This window comes from Fukomys damarensis, unplaced genomic scaffold (assembly GCF_012274545.1).
Source record: "Fukomys damarensis isolate Sample0158 unplaced genomic scaffold, DMR_v1.0_HiC HiC_scaffold_23, whole genome shotgun sequence".
Classification (NCBI taxonomy): Eukaryota; Metazoa; Chordata; class Mammalia; order Rodentia; family Bathyergidae; genus Fukomys; species Fukomys damarensis.
In genome coordinates, this window is record NW_022900935.1 from 971,938 (window position 1) to 991,563 (window position 19,626).

At 53.8% G+C, this 19,626-nt stretch overlaps 1 protein-coding gene across 1 annotated transcript; it reads left to right on the forward strand.

Moving 5' to 3' along the window:
* Positions 1 to 1,278: 1,278 nt before the first annotated feature.
* Positions 1,279 to 19,625, forward strand: Tmem51 (transmembrane protein 51; the record flags this gene model as incomplete). Its single annotated transcript, XM_010610623.2, has 3 exons — positions 1,279 to 2,689; positions 16,286 to 16,824; positions 19,325 to 19,625. Coding segments are annotated over exons 2-3 (648 nt in total), but the record flags the coding sequence as incomplete, so codon positions are not given.
* Between the last annotated feature and the right edge of the window lies 1 nt (position 19,626).

The window sequence follows — 19,626 nt, forward strand, 5'->3', positions numbered from 1 at the left end:
CTGTAACTTCGCTATTTTCACCTGTGTGTATCATCAGGTTATGAGCACTTGCTGGTGCAGGTGTCCCACCTGGCCCCTGGACACCCCTGCTGGTGCCACTACAGCCCTTTCCTGATCCTCCTCCTCCTCCTTCTCCTCTTCCTCCTCCTCCTCCTCCTCCTCCTCCTCCTCCGGCCTCCATGCTCCTATATGACATATCTGAAATGTAGCCACATTTTTCAGCAGTGATTTCTTATCTGGAAAGGACTTGGAATTTCAGAGCAGGCTGCCTTGGGTTCCTAAGTTAGGGCCACCACAGTAGTCCACAGAGTATTCATTCAACAAACATCTATCAAGCTTCTCCTGCACAGGCCTGGCCTGGTCCAAGAATTCAGGCCCCCAAGAGCTACTGGTCTACCTCAGTATTACCCAGGAAGAAGATACTGTGACCCCAGAAATGATTTTAAATTTCCTGACAGCCACAGCTTTTTTAAAAAGGGCAAAGAAACAGGCCAATTTTTAATAGTGTATTTAACTAAATCTCTCCAAAATGCACCATTTCAACATGTAATTAACATTTTGTTGTTTTTTTGAGCTAGCATCTTGCTACGCTGGCCTTAACCTCACTGTGAGGTCCAGACTAGCCTCAAACTCACGATTCTCCTGCCTCAGCCTCCCAAATGCCGAGATTATAGGCATGCACCACCACACACGCCTAGCATCATGTCATTAATATTAAGAAGCTCTGGAGATAGCCTTCTGTCCTACGACAGAGGGAAGGCTGGGCTGCATCTCACAGTCCGACAGCACACGGCAGCACCGCCTGGCCACCTTTCAGTTCCCCACTGCCCCAAGCGTCTGGCAGTGGCTGCCCCAGATGGCTGCTGGGAGTGGCACCGGTGAGTCACCAGGGACTCAGCAGCTCCTTCTCTGTCCCTTGGCCCAGATCCACTGTGGTCACTCTGGTCACCGTGCCATCTCGCTGAATCTGGTCTTGTTTCTCCCTTGCTCTCGCTGGCTCTAGATCAGACCTGGTACATGCAGAAGGAGCTTGATAAGTGTTTGTCGTGTGAGTGAACAGGACAGCTCAGTGGCTTCTTGTAGCCAGGCTGCTGCATTTTTTTGCAGGTTGGAGAAGGTCTGGGCCTCAGGTCAGAGGATGAATCAGTCCGTGACATTGTCACCAGTGGCTGGCATGGAGCCCCTCTCTTGCTCTGGTTTTGGTTTTTTGTTTTTCAGACAGGGTCTCGCTGTGTAGTTCAGGCTGGCCTTGAACTCACTATGGACCCCAAACTCACTGCAATCCTCCTGCCTCAGCCTCCCGAGTGCTGGGGTTATAGGCGTGCGCCACCACGCCTGGACCTCTTGTTTTGCTGTCACCGTCATTATTTTACTGAATTTTCCCTTCCCCACTCTTCTTCTCCTTCCCTCCCCGGGGTGCTGCCCCCACCATTTAACATGTGTTTTGCTTGCTGTGGTTTTGTGCCTGTGCCTCCAGTTGGCAGCTGTGGTGTCCAGTATGCCTCATCCTCACTTGTCCATCTCGCCCCTACTTCTCTCTCCCGGCACCGTTGTCTTCCTGAATGCACTGAGGCTCTCTCTGCCCAGAGTTTGTCCCCAGTTGGCTCATCTGTGGGATAGTCCTGTGAACCGGCTCCCCCTTGCTCTCTAGAATGTTCTCGCTCCTTTCTGTCTCATCAGCCCTCTTGGCCTCGGAGCTTGCCTCACGCTTGACACACAGCCTGTCGCTGTCCTCGTATCCACCTCCGTCCTGAGACTTGGGAGAGCTTGCCCAGCGTCTCCTGACCAGCAGGTCCTGAGCCTGATTCCGAATCCCAGCAGGCTGAGGGCAGAGCCCAGCTCCTAACAGAGCAGCCTCCATGATGTCCCAGCAGGACAGGGACACGGCTTGTGAGCGAGACGCCCCGGCGTCCCTTGTGGTGTCCTTCCTGTCCTTGAGAGTATGAAATACACGGGGTCCTCAGAGACCTCAGATGTGTTGGCTTCCACGCCAGGGGTCCTCTGCCTGCTGGGGATGTGAACTTGGTAAAGGACTGCAGTGTTGCCAGGTGGAGGATCGCAAGTTCAAGGTCAGTCAAGGCAACTGAGATTGTGTCTTAAAATAAAAAGGGTCAGAGTGGCTCCGTGGTACAGCACTCGCCCAGCATGCAGAGCTCTTGGGGTTGATTCCCAGTAGTACTGCCAAAAGTAGTTTTTTAAACAATGCACGCCAGTGGTGTACTACAGCTGGTGTGCCTTTTTCCCCAAAGCCAGTCCCACACATTTTATCCCAGCGACAACATGTTGGTAGCTGGACAGCGGCTTTAATGGGAGCCTTTAGACCGCAGAAGTCGGCAGGGACGGTCCCTGTAAATCAGGGCTATGTCTGTGTGTCTGCGGGAGAGAGGAAGAGAGACTGACAGCACCCAGCTCATGACTGAGTGGGGTGTGATTCAATCTAGCGCTCTGGACTGCTGGCCAGGGTGAGCGTCCACTCCCACCACCCCATTGCACATGTCCTGTTTTAAAGGGATTGTGTAAAATGTATAAATAAGAGCACACATTTAGAGACAGGGTCAGCACCGTGTCTAATCACTTATCCATTCAGACAGTTGGCCCGGGCGGTGGTGCAGAATTCTGAAGATCTCAGAACTCAGCTTCTCATCCTGGCGCTCGAGGACTTGCAGCTGCAAGGGACACAAAGCCCTAGGTAAAGAATCCGTTCTCACCGTTGTCTCCTGGGGTTGTCTTCAGGCTCGGCGGGAACAGTTAGATCTTTTCATTCCGTGGAGGAGAGAAGGACACAGAGAAAACATAAGCAAAAATGAGCCACTAACACGTGCCAAGCACCCACTGTGTGCTGGGCTGCAGTCTTCTCTGCCAGCACTCCTGGGAGGCCTTTGATTACAGTAATGCCAAGAAAGGCGTTGAGGTAGCTAGCGGACCAGATGTCGCCGTTCCTCCAGGAAGACATTAAAATGGGATAAACATCGTAATACAACTGATCTGTGGTCCGGCAGTGTGAACGCACGTCGTAGACACTGGCAGTGGGGTACCTGTGAGATTTCTGCGTTGAAATCTAGAGAGTTAATTATTGATAAACTATTGACTCTCGAATGCCGCGGGCACCAATTACTTGAAGGAGCTTTCACTTTACAAAGGCTTATTGAGGATCGGAAGAAATGCACAAGCGACATAGCGAATGTTATGGAAAATTATCTGAGAAATGAGCACTGCTGTGGCCACAAAAAAACCAACTGTGCTGTGATACTTTGCGTACTCGGCATAGATCAGCTGCCTTCGTATATAAAATGTTTTAAAGAAATTCATGACTATAAATGAATTCATTTTAACTTAATGTAATCAATAAATTTGTTGATTATTATAGTAGTAAAAATGGGTATGAGTAGTATTAATTAATATTTGGGCAGTGATTATTCAAATTCAAGCAACTAGCTAGATTTGGTCCATTTGTAGACTTTTAATTAATTAATTTTATTAGTAAAAAGGCTGATAAAAGTGATTAGGTCCATTCGTACCACCAGTGAGCAGTGCTGCCCAATGGGACAGGCCAGGGTCTGGCTGTAAAAGGGGTTCCCTGGGCTGGCACCCCTCAGGAGCCAAGCACCAGCAGTGCCTCTGAGGTGGACAGTGCTTTGGCCAGGCTGGCTCTTGTGTTACAGGAGGGATCGGCAAGTGACACACAGAGAGGCGACAGAATGGAAGTAAAATAACAAAAGTTTGCTCCACCGATGGGGATCGATCACGCCTAATGGCGGTGCCCCGATCGACCCCGTACTGGGCTACAACCCCTTCTTTCATAGGGTCGTACAGCCTTGATCTCATTCAGGTGGCCACATTGCGTTTTCAGCTCACATTGCTGATATTCAAAACACGGTGGGGAGGCAGTTGAATTTCAACCCGGATGTAGCACTCCTTTGGTAGGGGACCTTACCTTTAAAATTCATCTAGTTATCGATTCTAGCCCAGGGTCAGCAAGGTTAACAGTGATTCTTTTCATTTACAAAACTTTGAGGGAGACTGGATGCCTCCAGTGCCTGTTGATTCTGAACCAAACAGAGCAAAGGGCTCAAGTTATTTTACTTCGTCGTAACATTTCCTAGGGTTTTTTTGCCATTAAAGCGTTCTGTATCACTGACTTGCTTAGCCGGTGGGGGACAGTATCCCCCCAAATCCCTATGTTGAAGTCCTGACCCCAGAACCTCGGGGCCAAACTGTGTTTGGAGTAGGGGCTTTAAGGAGACCGAAGTTAAGGTCAGACATGACCCGGGGTCCTTCCAAGAGGTGGCGAGGACACAGACACACGCAGGCCCACAGGAGGACACAGGAGGAAACTGGTTGTCCTTGGCCGAGGGGAGAGGCCGCAGGAGAAACCAGCCCTGCCCGCACTTCACCTTAAACTTTCAGGCTGTAAAATAATGAGTTAGTTTCCGGTCTGGTGCTGGCAGTGGCGCCCAAGGGAGCTCCTATGGCTACATTCCCCCTCCTCCGCTGCCGGCTGCCCGATTTTTAACCTTCTTTTGAGTTTTATGATTAAACGCCCAGCACCAGATGTTTACGGCAGATCCAGGTGACTTTCAGCGCTGATGATACACGGGAAAAGTCAGTTTTTATGAAGGAAAACAGGAATCTTACCTCCTGGCCGCAGAACCCCGAGTCAACCTAGGCTGGAATCTGGCGGCCAGGTCAAGAGAGGGGGCTGTCTGGGGGACCGGGGTGGGCCAGGCAGGCACTGGGCGAGACGGGGGACCATGTGCTGGTGGGGAACCAGAGGAGGCTACTTGGAACCTAGGCCGTGCTGTTCGCCGTATGACTTCAAGCAGGTTGCTGAACTCCTCTGAACTTCACCCGCTTGCTCTGTGAAGTGAGGATTACTGTAGCAAACGTGTCGTGGGACTCTTGGGAAATTTTAAACATGATAATAAGTAACAACCCATCAGTTAAAATATGATTATATTAAAGGTATATTCACAGTGAGTTCATACATAAAAGTAAACAGAATAAGTGTTGCAAATAAAAACAGCGTAACATCGAAATTAAATATAATAAGTATGTAACAAGTAACAATACATGCACGCAAATCAGCCAGCCCAGAGCCTAGTCACCGTCGGTGCTCCGATTCTAAAGCTCAGCAGTTGGATAAGGGACTAAGCCTGGCTCAGTGACTTTCCAGAACTCAGGCCAGCAGGAGCCGGGGAGCAGGAGAGCAGCTCAGGTTAAATGCACCAGACTTGGGGATGCTGTGACGGGATGGGTGTGCTGGGGTGGGAGAGCCTGGTTTTACTCAAGGGCCCTAGAGCCACAGCTCTGAGCCCCAGGGAATCAGCCAGTGCAGGCTGAGCTTTTTACAGAGTCCTAGGGCTGCTGGGTTGGTGTCACCCCAGAAGTGGCAGTGCAAGCAACACACGTTTACCCTCCCTCAGCTCTGGAGGCCACAAGTCCCAAGGTAGCTTTCCCTGAGAAAGGCAGGCTCCTGGGAGAATTCTTTTCCTGTCCGCCTGCCTCTCGCTGCCTGCACCCTCGGCCCATGCCTGACCTCTTCCTCCGTGCTCACAGCTCTTATTTCCTGCCCTGACTCAGGACGCCTGTAACTGCCACCTGGACAACCCAGGGAAATCTCCTGTCTGGGGACCTTAGCTGAGTCACCTTGTACGACGTAAAGTCTCACTTTTACTCCGTGGAGCGTGAACAGCCAAAAGGTCTCCACGATGCTGAGCCCTAAAGCTCGGCGAGGCTCCAGGAGCTTGTCGGACAGCGAGAGTCACCCAGGAAGGAACACACGGGTCTGGTTGGCAAATAGACCTTTATTAGTCTGGCCAGACGGCACTCCCGGAGCCAAGCAGCTCAGAGAGGCAGCTAGCTTGGAGTCAGAGGCCATTTTATATAGGGCTGAGGGGGCAGTTAACACTCGAAACTTACAGGAGGGGGACAAAGGCAAGTGGTCAGTTGATCTGAGCTGGTGGTCATCAGTCATGTACTCGACCGTTACGTACTAATGGTCAGCAGATCGATTACCCATTGTTTTATAGATTGCGGTGTTCAGAACATTCAGTTACGGGCAGACAGGGAGTGGAGTGAGTTATTTTGAGTCTCTGTGTTTGTTACAGTTTCTCTCTAGTTTCCCAGCGACTCCCAAGCAGTTACCTAGTAATTAATCATCACTTATCCTATAAGGGAGGAACAACAATCTCTGGCTCTTTTGCTGGTCAACATGGAGCCGCTCTAGTTCAGTAAGGTCTTACGACCTCACAAAAGCGCTTTTACTTCTAAAGTAAGGAGTTACAGCCTGGTCCATCGCCTGTGTGCCTTTTCCCACACTCAGGACCTTGTGTGGGGCAGGTGCACTGTCCTGAGCCAGACCCTCCTCTGCTGTGGCTCTGTCCTCACCCTCCTGGGCCCCGCAGTGGTGGATGGCTGCTCCCCTGTCTCTGAGGGTCTGAAGGTGGCACCTGACCCATCCGAGCAGCTTCTCCCTGCTGGGTCAAGGCCCTTCACGGACTGACCTGATTCTGCCTAGGAGTCCCTGGAAACTGCCACGCAGGCTCCTGTGCCAGGGCCCTTGTCCGTGATCCCCTCCTCCTGGAACATCTATCCCTGATCTCCATATTGTCCTTCGAACCTTTGCTCAGATGTCACCTCCTCGGGGACACTGTGCCTGACTCCCCACAGCCTTCTATTCTTTAGCTGGTTCCACCATCTGACCTTCCACAGACTCGGTCTACTACGTGGCTGGCTGGGGGGCATCTCAATCCCAGCACTTGCGGGAGGCGTTGGCAGACCAGCTGCCCAGTCACTAGTGTGTGGGGTGGCTGAATAAATCCCTGTAACTCAGCCAGGTATGGTGGTGCACACACCTGTAATCCTAGCCTTCTGAGAGGCTGAGGCAGGAGGATCACAAGTTCAAGCCTAGCCTGGGCAACTTAGTGACTTAGTAAAAGCTGTCTGAAAAAATTTAAAAGGGGCTCTGGAACACAGTGTGGAGACCTTGGGTTTAATGCCAGTACCAAAACAGAAACCGAAAACCCTCACACTGGTAACTCTTAACAACCAGTGAGGTAGACTTTCAGATAAATCCCCTCGGCAGCCCACAGCACTGGGGGGCAGGCAGGCCAGCCTCTCCCCCACCCCGCCTGCCCACCCCCGGCCCCGGACCGAGATCGCCGAGGTTGTGCTTGCCGGCATCTCCTGGCCGTGCCCGGAGGGGATGTGCCCGCCCCAGCTCCCATCCTCAGGCTGAAGGCTGTGCTTTGGGCTCCCTGTGGACCAGGAGGGCTGTGTGGACAGGGACTTCGGCTTCCTAAGCTGAGGCCTGGGGCAGGTGTCTCAGCCCCTCTGGGCCTCAGCCTGCTCCGGGATAAAATGCCAAAGGCAGGAGTGACCACAACCTCCTAGGTTTGTCTGTTGAACAAAGAGCTACTCTGCTGAGCATGGACTCGAGGGCAGCCTGGCATCCACACCTGCATGTGGCCTCCCTGCCAGAGTGACAAGCCAGCCGCGACTCACTGGGGCGGGGGAGGGGAGCTGGGCCTGCCCCGCAGGCCGGGGCGCATTCTGGGAAGGCCCATTTCCCACCACCAGGATTACCAGGGCCTCCCTCCCCCCAGAATACCTCACCAACTCCTGCTGCCAGAGAGAATTCTAGAAACTTCCACACACTAAGGCCTCACAGAGCTGTTTCCTTATCCTCCTTTTCCCCGTCTCCTCAAATTTGTATTTTGGGCTCTGGGATGTAGCTCGGTGGTTCCATTGTCTGCCTCACAAGTGCAAGGTCCCGTGTTCGATCCCCAGTACCCCCTCCCCATTTTTTTATATTTTGAACCTCTTTTTAGAGGCTCATTATATATGCCTCCTTTTAGCAGTACTACTTGGGGGTTAAAAACATGGAATTTAGGGCCAGGGATTTAGCTCAGTGGTTCTGCCGCCTGCCTTGCAAGCACAAGGACCCAAGTTTGATCCCCAGCACCAAAACAAACAACGACAACAAAAAAAAACATGGAATTTAGGATGAGGCGGTTTATCCCTGCCTCATACTAGCTGTGTGACCCTGGAAAAATGAATTTACCTCTCTGAACCTAAGCATCCCTATCTATAAATCAAAAGGAATGACTATTAAATGGTTGCTATAGGCTGGATGCAGTTGTTTGTGCATTAGAAGGCTCTCGTCCAGTGCGGTGGTGCTGATGGAAGGGCCTAGTGGAAGAGGGCGCTGCTCTCAGAAGGGACTCATGTAGCTCTCGTGGGACCCCAGTTAGTTTCCGCAAGAGTGGGTCATCCTACTCTGACAGAAGCCTGAATCTCTGGGGCTTCCTGTCTCACCCTGGGCTCCAGCCCCTTTCAACGCACATCCGCAGAGCGGCCATCTGTCGTGTGGCAACACAGCCAGGGGTCCTCACCAGAGGCTGATCAGATGGGTATCGATTCTGGATCCTCAGCTCCTAAAACTGGGAGCTCAGTAGCTTCTTTACTTTGTAAGGCCTTTGGCCTTGGGTATTTTGTTAGAGCACCAGCGGTTCCTACAACCAAGCAGTTTGTTGGTGTGCAGCATCCATCGGTTGTGCCCGGAAAGAGCAAGGAGAGCACTGGGCGAGGAGCAGCTTCAGCACACTTCTGCCTTGCGGGGATGGTGATGTCCCGCCTGCCCGGCTGTCTGCCCCTGGGGGACTGGGCTGCACCTTCCACAGGTCTGGGATCCCCGAAGCCTCTGGCACCCAGTCAGGGCCCGGGAATTACGAAAGCAAAATCTCCACAGCTGTGTTCGCCCTTCCTGCGTCTGGGACGACAGCCCTTTGTGGGACCCGTCTGCCCGGCTCGGAGTGGCCACGGTGCCCGCCCTGTGGTCGTCGTGACGCCTCTGCTCCCTGGCCGGGCAGCAAACTCACCGTCTCTGTCGCTCCCTGCAGGGTGGTTCTGGGGGCTGGTAGAGTCTGGAAAGGGGCCTGACTCACGCCCGGCATCAGCTGCCGCGGGCCCCATTCTTCCTGTGGCGGCACTGCCTGATTGGCACTGCCGGTTAACAGCACCCTGCCTTGCCCTTGCAGATCACATACCCCAGCCCTTTACGAGTTTTTATTCTGAGACACAGCCTTGCTAAGTCACTAAGTTGCCCGGACTGTGCTCAGACTTGCAATCCTCCTACCTCAGCCACTGAGTGCTGGGGTCGCAGCAGTGTAACACCATGCTAGCCACTATCTTCTGCTTTCCGTTTTCCCACCGGCCCTCTGGCCCAAGCCTCCCTCTGCCCCTTTCCTCCGCCTTTATGACTCATTTGCACATTGCTCATAGCTCTGGGAAATCTAGAAGATCCAGGGCTCTGTTGAAACAGGAGCCTGGTGCCCTTGACCTGGGTCTGCGTGGGGAGGGGACCTGAAACTCCCTCCCAAGCGGCCAGGGGCAGCTGCAGGGTGGGCGGCTCAGAGCCTTTCTTCTTCTGGCCCCGCTGCGTGAGCCTGGAGCACAGTGGCAAAAGTGGCTGTGGGCTTCGGCTCTGTGGAGGCCCCTGAGCTCCTCTGTGACACGGGCAGCGTAGCTCAGATGGTTCCGGGTGAGTGGATTCGTGGTCCCTTTCCCAATTATGCAGCTTGGCGAGAGTGGTTGAGTGACCCTGGGGGCGGGGCCGGGACCGAGCTGGCACCCGGCCTGGGTGTCCGCCTCCCACGCCCGCCAGGAACCCACCAGGTGCTGCTGGGTTTCTGCCTCGGGAGGGTCAGCTCATATCCTGGCTCCTAAACTGCTCTGCAGTTTTTGTGATTCAGGGAGGAAGCGGCCGTGGAGCACACGGCCAGCAACACTTGGCCCCTCAGCTCTGTTCCTCGGGCAGCACTGCTTTTAATGTTTGTGCTTTCGTCTGTCTGTTTCGGTGCTGGCAATGGGGCCCAGGAACTCAGGCACCCCAGACACGCGCTCCGCCGCGGAACGGCCACCCCAGCCCTCCGTGGGCGGCTGTATCCATCGCCCACAGAGGCTCAGATTGGACCCGCAGCCATGATCCTGCGCAGGGCCCGGCCAGGCCGAGCACTTGGTGCCCAGAGCCAGAACTTCCTGCCCGGAGCGCAGCCCTGCCTGCCATCCGCCAAGGATGTGACAAGGGCAGGATGGGAGCCACCGGCCGGGTGGGAGGAGGCTGGGCCCTGCACCCCCCCAACTCCTGCCTGCAGACCAGGGATCTGCCGCACCCTCAGGCTCCCCAGGGAATAGTGACGCGTCCCCATCTTGTCCCGGTGCAAGGCACATTCATTCCGGAAACCTCTTCCATGTTGCTGAAAGTCATCTGCATGGTACAGATTCAAGATTCCTTAACACCCTGAGAGTTTGCTGTCACTGCCCCTCTCCCCTCCTCGCTTGGAGAACTTCCTGCCGGTGTGAGGGGGCTTCGGGAAGACATTTAAACTCACCAGACACTCACTGCTCATGTTACCAACATTTATTAGGTGCTTGTTAAATTCCCAGCCCAGGGTGCTGGGGCCAGCATTCAGCAGCAAAAGCAGCAGATAAGAACCTTCCTTCAGGGAGTCTACACTACCATACAGGAGCCAGCGCACCACCAAGGAAGTAAAAAAGACGTCACTGTAGAGGGTGATTTAGTGTCGCCCATCTCTGAGGAGGATGTGACCGCGGAACTGAGCGGCTGGGTGAGATGGGGCATTTTGCACAGAGTGACTGGGGAGATTCTAGGCTAAGAGACAAAAGCAGCAATGGATGTAGCCAAACTAAAAGTGGTGAATGTGTGTTGTCAAGCAGTGGAGACTGCAAGTGCAAAGGCCCTGTGGCAAGAAGTGTTTGGTGTGACAAGAACAGAACCAAAGCCACTGAGCCAGAAGACAATCTAGGAGAGAAGAGGCAGGAACGCTGTCTAAGCTTGGTGGTAGGGGTGGGGGGAGAGGTGTTGAACACTGACCGAGGAGCCTGAATTTCATGTCGAAAGTAAGCAATGACAGTGGTCGGTTTGGCGAAATTCTTATTTTGAGATAGGTCAGCCAGTCAAAAAAGACTCTGTGTGACCTTCAAGGAATATCACGACAAGGCCCAGCCAAGCACCCTTCAGCCTCCCCGCCCCCTTGCCATGCTCCGTTCCTGCAGGTGGCAGTGATTTCCCTGGGTTTTAGGGCGTTTCCTCCTAATGACGCGAGACCGCACCGTCCTGCTTGGCGCGGCCCAGCTCTGGATGTCACGGAGAGGAGGCGTCTGTGGCTGGCTCTTCTGTGCCCACGAAGCTGTCGTGGCTGCATGGTCCTCTGCCGGGTGGACTGCTCTGGACCCTTTCTCTGAGGTGACACTTGAGTTGTTTGCGTGGAGCCAGCTCTGCGCTCTTGAGATCAACCCAACTTGATGACTTAAAAAGAGAAAAGTTGTATTCTCTTAAAAGATAAAAAAGTTGGATCCCCTCTGCTGGTATTTTGTTTCAGATTTTTGCTTCTGGGCTCGCGGATCTGATCAGCCTGCGCGGTTCTGTCCCTGGCTGTCCCTTTGTGCTTTGGCTATCAATCCAGGAATCAGGCGGTGCTGCCGCCTTTCTTCGGGACGGAGCCGCCGGAGTGCCTGGTGAGCCCTGTCCCCAGAACGGTCCTCTTTCCCTTCTGCTGCCCTCATTTGCAGAGCTGTGGCTCCCTGAGCACCACCGCCTCTCATGCATCCACTTACCCAGCATCCTCTCTTTCTGCAGCTCCCAAGCCCAGTGGCCTCCCCAGCGGACACCTCAGAAAAGGAGGTGCTCGTGGCTTTCTCAGAACACCGCCTCTCTCTGGTCGTTTCTCACAGGTAGATCCTCCACTCTGGATTTGAGCATAAAGAGCTGTTTGCAGGCCTGCCGGGAGCCTCCCCAGGTGCGAGCAGTTAGGTCCCTCTCTTAACCGGCGAAGGACCCGTCCTGAGAACCCAGGCACAGGGCCCATCTCTCATCCCGAGGGCCGGCTCCCCGGACCATGAGTCACGAAGATCAGGTCCAGCCTGGGGGCCCGAGGCCAGGCTGGCCGGCGGGGCCCTGGCCACCCACAGGGCTGCTGCCCCATGGCCGTGCAGTCCAGATCTTCTAAGCACAAAATTAGCTTCTTTCCATATATTTGCAAGGGAAAGAACACCATGCTAAATATAACCTAGGTGCCATCCAAGGTCTACAAGCAGGGAACGAGATAAACAGAGACCAGAGGGGCTTTCGCGGAGCCCTGGGGCCGCGGCAAAGACCGGACAGACCCCGTACCAAGTTTAAGCCCTGTTGGACACAGCCCTGTGGGGAGCCCAAAAAACAGAGCCCCTCTTGTGCAACCAACCCGTGAACATTTCTCTTTCCTACCTCTAATCCTTCCAAGAAGGAAAAATCACCCTTAGTCCCACCACAGAGAGAAAATATTTAGGAACGTCATGGTACATCTAATTTAAGTTCCGAAACAGTAGAAAACAGTAAATAGTGTTTCATGTCACCTTCCTAAGGAGTATTTCTAGGGAATCTTGGGCCACAAACATTAGTAATATCTAGGATTTTTCACCCTGCCCTCAAGTGCCATGGTTTGGACCTTTTGCGGGTGACCTCGCCTTACAGTAAAAACACAGAGTTTGGCGCATACCCCTCTGGGTTCCTTGTGTACATTTACTTTTCCTTACCGTAGTTTCCCAGTGAGATGTGTGCTAGTGGGGCTTTGGTTCCCTATTACAGTGGTGAAAGCTGAAGCACAGAGAGGCTGAGTAACTTCCCCAAGATCACCCAGCTGAGAAAGAAAAGAGTGAGGGTCAGCACCCAGGCAAATCCAGCTGCCACATTCTCCCTTCACCGCCCTGCTGTGCTGCTTTGACCGCCACGTGTTCTGACCGTAAAAAGTTAAAAATCCAGAAATAAATCAGAAGTTTTCCTTCTCTGTCCTTCCAGAACTAGGAGAAATCCTTGGTATAAGCTCGGCCCTCACAGGATTTTAACATACGGATTTACATATTTAAAAATGTAGCATCTTTAAAAATCTTTTCTAACTAAAGCGTGATCATCCTCTCTTTTTCCCATATATTAGTGCATCCCTATGTGTTCGTAGAATTTTTCTTTTAAAAAATCAGAACCGTACTGAACATACTGTACGGTGGCTTTCATCGTGCTTGACTCTAAACGGCGCTGTTGGCGGCTGTGTGGCTAGAATTTAATAGCTGCCTACACCATCGTGCACTCAATCAGATCTGGATCGCTGACTGCTTTAGTGGCTTCCAGCTTCTCGCTGCTATGAAGTTGCGGTGCCTGTTTTTATGCCGCGTCATCCTGAGAAGGTGGAATCACAGAGGCGAGGGGCACAGACGCTTCCGAAATGCTTACTCCATAGACACCCAGGCTGGCCATCCAGAAATACTGCATTAAGCCGCCCTCCGACTCCCTTCCCACCTGGCCATCACTGGCTGGTTTTAATCACCGACGATTTAATAGGCAAAAAATGTGTTGATCGCGATGCTTTCCTCTGCCCGCAGCTGGCCCACGGGGCCTGTTTCCCAGGTGACAGAGCGTGAGGCGCAGCTTGCCTCGAGAGAACAAGAGTAGGGCAGGCGGAGGGCTGCCCGCAGCCCCCCACGCAGCTACTGCGGCCCCGGTGAGGCTCGGGACAAGGCGCTCATCTCTTTCCACTCCAGCTCGAGCCCTGGCTGTGCACGTCTCTGTCCCTGACCCCCTAAAGTTTCGCCTTGTCTCAGATCCGCTCGGCAGCCCTGTGCGGTGCGGCACACCTGCAATACCAGTGGCCTGGAGGCTGAGGCAGGAGGATCACAAGTTCGAGCCCCGTCTGGGCAACTTAGTAACTTAGCGAGACTCTGTTTTAAGATAAAATTAAAAGTGGCTGAGGAGGTATCGCTGCCAGAGACTCCTGCAGAAAGTCTCTAATCCCCACCCTGGTAGTGCGCGATAGGATGCCAGGTTAAAGAGAAACTCAAAGTCAGAGTTAAAGAGGAAGTGTGAACTGGGACGGGCAGTGCTCCTTTGGCGCGAGGCACTGATCCATCTCATCCACTGGTTTTTATTGTTCATCAATTAGGATAAAAGTGAGTCGTGTGCAAGGACAGGAATACGTGACAGGATGCGCAACCTTGTGGTTTCTGTGAAAACTAATGTTAAGTGAGACTCTTAGAGGACAAGACAAAGCACTCTCCAGTTAGAAACAGAACAGACCAAACACGTGGTCGTAATTGGGACACTGTCCTTCTAGTGTGATTTTAATCGTGGGAATGGAATTTGGGTGCGAGTTACTCTGACCTTGACACACAGGCTTTGGCCGGACTCATTTCTATGAACAGCCAGTTGTGGGGTTCACTCTTCCCAGCCTGCTTTGGGCATGATGAGTATTACAGCCCCCTGCACAGCTCGGTGCAAAGGCCCTGGGTTCCATCCTCAACACTGGAAGGATCCATTCCAGAGAACCGGTGCTTCCAGGGGCAGGCAGAGCCCCGGCCCCCAGTCCCCAGCGTGAGGAATGCGGTGAGAAACAGACAGACCCCTGTGTGCACACGGCAGCCCCTGCGCACCACACATGTGCACGCTCAGGCCCGCTCACACCCCTGCCTGTGCAAGAATGTGCAAGTAGGTACACAGCATCGCAGCGGGCAGGTGGGGGATACACGCATAAACATGCCATGTACACATGTGTGTGTGAGAGTGCTCACTCGCACGGGTGCACATGTGTGCAGAGCGTCCTGTGCACACAGACAGTGCTGTGTCTTCTTGTCCGGCCAGAGCCACTTGGCTTCCTCGGAGATCAGCGGGGCCTCCCGCTGTCTAAAGCTGTGGCTCCCACGCTTTCCCACTTCCTGCTCTTCCTCAGGGACCCTGTCCCCGCCAGCCCGGACGCCCCACTAACCTCAGACCTGGTCACCTGCCTCTCCAGTGCCTTGCGCTGCTCCACGGGCACCAAGAAATATTTGTTGGGTGGGGAAAAAAAGGGTGCAGCCCCCAAGCTGATAGGCGAAGTCGTCCCAAATATTTGTGGCGGGCCTTTTATCGGAGTGGCAGGTTTCGGGTGGGGCCAGTTTGGCAAGAAAATATCTCTGTGGAGTCGGATGTGGCCTGGCCTGGTTAGCTGTCCGCTTTGAAAGGCTGGAGAGAATACCTCCCCCTTCTAAACATCGGCTGAGTTTTACCGTTTGGCGTAGTTTCCTGCCGGGGAGCGCTGATGGAGCAGTGGTCCACCGGAGCGTCGCCTGCACCTCCGCACTTCAGGGGGGGTCCCTGGAGCGTCACGTGACCGGCTCCCCGACTCATTCACCTCCACACGGCTCCGGCCTCCCGGGCTGCTGGCTGCATCTGTTAGCTCAGGATCTTTGCGCTCCTTCCCGGGAAGAGGGTTTTAGGGTCCATTTGGTCAGAGCTAAGATGAGAAATGTGCAGGCTTGTGCCCCCTTTAAGAAAAGGACAACTTTTATAATTCCAGCACTCAGGAGGCTGACGCAGGAGGATTGCAACCTGAAGCCCAGACTGGGCAACTCGTCGACTTATCACGACCCTGCTGCAAAATAAACAGGGGCTGGGAGATAGCTTAGCTGAAGGGCCCGGGTTGTGTTTAGTATCACAAAACAGCAAAGGGAGGGGAGTGCGGGGGAGGGCAGAGAATGGAGGGAAGGGAAGGGGGAGGGGAGGAAGCAGGGGTCCGAGTGCTGAGGGACGCCCGTCTGCTGGGTCTCCGTCCGCGCCCTTCAGCCTCCGTCCCGCAGACCCTTTCTGAGTCCCTGCCTGTGCCAGGCTCCCCATGACGACGGTGCGGTCGCAGGAAGAAAGAGATGACTTGCGGGGGCTTCTGGGAGCCTCTGGGAGGGCAGTGGGCTGGGTGGTCTGAAAGCTGCAAGGTGCCCGAGGGGGCAGGCAGAGAAGGGCTGGCGGGGAGGCAGCGCCCCTCCCCTGCCGGAACTGCGGAGCCCACAGGGGGCACACGGAGCCCGCAGGCCTCGTGGTGGCTGTCACCGACAGAGACACCCCAGCGCCAGGTGATCCTCCCGAAGGACCGGTGGTGGCCTAGTTGTGCTGCGAGGTTTTCCTGGGCATCGTTTACATTCACCAAGTGTCCCCATGGCCTGGGCACTGGCCTTGCTCGGCCCCTGCAGGAAAGATCTGGCTTCTCCTTTGCCCTGGAGGTAGGAAGGTCGGCTTTTTCTGCCGGTCCCACAAGGAGTCTCCAGGCAGCCGACAAGACGGGGTGAGTTCAGGGTGGGACGCAGCTGAGCTGGCCAGAGCACCCCGGCTCGCAGCTGCTTTGTGCCTGGGAGGACAGCGGGGCCGCTGTATGCACAAAGGCGTCTCAGGTCTGAGCTGATTTTCTCTGTTCTCCTTGTCTCTTTGCAGACCTCTCCGATGCAGCTGTGCATGCAAGATGCCCAGGGCCTGCGTGCAGCTGCCCCTTGAGAACTCAGCAGATGATGTTTTAGTGTGGAACTAGAGATTTTCTTAAGTGCACGTAAGAGGTCTTTGCTGCTGCTTTTTATTTCTTTCTTTCCTTTCTTCCTTTGACCCGGGCTTTGCCCGGCTCTTGCGGACATGATGGCCCAGTCCAAAGCCAGGAGCTCCCACCACGCGCTGACCGCCATCGGCCTGGGGATGCTGGTCCTCGGGATCATCATGGCCATGTGGAACCTGGTCCCTGGCTTCAGCGCTGCGGAAAAGCCGACAGCTCAGGGGAACAAGACTGAGATCAGCAGTGGCGGGGGCGTCCTCAAGAGCAAGACCTTCTCTGTGGCCTACGTGCTGATCGGCGCGGGGGTCATGCTGTTGCTGCTGTCCATCTGCCTGAGTGTCCGAGAGAAGAGGAAGCAGCGCCAGAGCGAGGACCTGGCCCGCATCCAGCAGCAGGCTGGGGCCGCGCCGCAAGCCCAGGAGGAAGACAGGTAGGGCACCCGGGACCGGGCTGCAGGAGGGGCCCGCTTTCCGGGCCGTCCACGTGGAAACGTAGAGGCATGGCCTTCTGCTCTCGCCCACGAAGGCTCTGTAAAATAGTTTTCCAAAGAACTTGATGCTTCTAGAGAGGAAGTCTCTGGTGAGGTCCTCTCGCATCTCCTGGGGTGGTGCGGGCTACAGAGAGCTGGAGAGGTGTTCGCCCCGATATTCACAGTGGGTGTCTCCAGTGGAAATTTGGGATGTCTCTCTTTTCCCTTTAGATTTTTCGGTGCTTACATTTTTCTACAATCATATCTGATCTTTAAAGCAGGAGGGAGTTGTTTTTAAAGGTGATCCACGCTGTGTTAGGGTTTTCCAGAAAATCAGCATCAGTGGAACTGATAGCCATGCACTGCTTAATGACCCGGAGACTCTGGGGCCATGACTGGTAGAATGGCCTATGGGACCATTGTCCTACGTGCTGTCTGTCACTGACCAAGATGCTCTGCGGTACCATCTGCAAACGGGGACCCCAGGAAGCCAGCAGTGAGACTCGGCCCATGTCTGAAGGCTGAGTACCCAAGAAGGAAACACTGTAAATCCCAGTCCAGGGGCAGGAGAGGCAAAAAGAGACCTGTCGCCTACCATGAGGCAGGAAAAGAGGATGAGTCCTCTTCCCTCCGTCCTTGGCTCCAGCAGCTTGCCCTGGGCCCATCTGCCCTGGGGGGGAAAACGGCTTTACTGAGGCCACCTGTTCAGTGCACATCTCCTGCAGAGAACGCTCTGACACACCCAGAAATGGACCCCTCGTGGCCAGGCACATAAAATCAGCCACCCCCAGGCTATTCTAGAAACCTTGGAAAATACAGAAAAGGACAAGCAAGGGAGGAGAGTCGGTCACCAGTAACTCCCTGCCCCAGCCACAAGCACATTCGGACTCCTTCCCCACGGAGGGGAAGAGGAGATCGAGGCCAGCAGGGGGCGGTCTGAGGTGGGTCATGATCTCCCCCAGGTCCCGGAGGCGGGCTTTGGCCACTTTGTGTGTAAAGACGGCCTGAGATTTTGGTTTTCCCTTTCAACAGTTCAGTGAGAGGAAGGCTAATGATCTGATCTCTTTGAGTCTCTCAAGTGAACGTGAAAGAAAAAATTACAGCATAAATCGAGGTATATGGAAATGTAATGGTTCCCATGTGTGGTGTGACAAAACTATGGAGTCGTTTAAATTTTTAACAAGTGTAAAAGGCACATTGCCACTAAGCCCCTCACTTCAAATACACTTATCCCATTGTTTCTGTCTCTTTCTGAATCAGTTCTGAGTTCCCCTCTTGCTAGTGTCTTTACTTGTGCTGTCCTGGCTGCCTCAGAGGCCTGAATCCATTCAAAATATTTCCCTGCCGTGGTCATTTTGGCTTTGGGAAAGAGCCAGAAGTCACACGGTGCCAGATCCAATAAATAAGGCGGATGAAGAGACATCCTGTGCTAGTTTTATTCAACAGAAATTGTAGTAAATGTTTCGGATCAATTCAGGACATTGAAACAACTACCAAAAGACACTCACAAAAGGAGACTTCCAAAACTTCTTAAGAAAGTGGCACGATTAAGGGGATAAAGTATGTTTGAAGTTAGGGGAGTGTTTTAAAGGAGGTTAATGGCACTGTATCTTCTATTGCAATACTTTTTTGGGGGGGTAGCAGGGATCAGACTCGGACCCTCTCACTTGCCAGGCAGGCAGTGGAACCACTGAGCCAAATCCCCGGCTCTAATATTTTTTTATTTTAATTTAAATGTGAGCCATAGTTTGTTTTGTTGTTGTTGTTGTTGTTGTTGTTTTACATCCCATACTCCTTCTATGTCTGGGGACAGCCTTTGGCTTGACACCGTAGCCATTCATAGGGTTGTGCCTTGCCCCTGGCCACAGGACCTGGCTGTGGAGGGGATAAATAGTCCACAGGACATGTTGTGACACACGAACGATTTAAGGCAAAGGAAGCTCAATACCCAGGTCATAGCATGGCATGGGTAGCAGGTAGCCTTCACCTTCTTTTCGCTTCCTAAAGGCATGTCCAAGTCGCTTAACCCTGATGTATAAAATAGGTGTGACCGTGGCATTTAGTCCTGGTGCCGAGACGATGAACCAGCCTATTCGTGTATTTCGAACAGTGCTGCCCTCGTCGTTATACACAGCTGGCTCACTAGCTCTTATTGTTTCAAGGACCCACTTGTGCTTTCCTGGGGAGTGTAGGCTCAGGGCCCAGGTGGGATCTGAAGTTATCTCTTTGGGACTTTTTTTTCAAAGCCCTGGGGATTGAACCCAGTGGCTTTGCACTGAGCCGCATCCCTAGCCTCCCCTCCCTTTCTCTTTAAATTTTGAGATAGGTTACTAGGCTGAGCTCAAGCCTGGGATTCTCCTGCCTCAGCCTCCCAGAGCGGTCTTCGGGGCCTTAAGTTGCTCAGGCGCGTGCTCTCACTGTGTCTAATTTGCTAACACTGAGTATATTTGTTGCTTCGCAGCCAAGAGGAGGAGGAAGAGGCCTCCTCGAGGTACTATGTCCCCAGCTACGAGGAGGTGGTAAACACGAACTACTCAGAAGGCAGGGAGTTGGAGCAGAACCCCAGGCTGAGCGTCTCTCTACCATCCTACGAGTCCTTGACGGGGCTCGACCAGACGACGAGCCCCGCCAGGGCCGAGGTAGAGCCGAGCCCCGGGAACCCCCCCAACAGACAGAACTCCAAGCTGGCCAAGCACCTGAAGCCTCTGAAGGTTCGAAGGATCAAATCTGAGAAGCTTCACCTCAAAGACTTTAGGATCAACG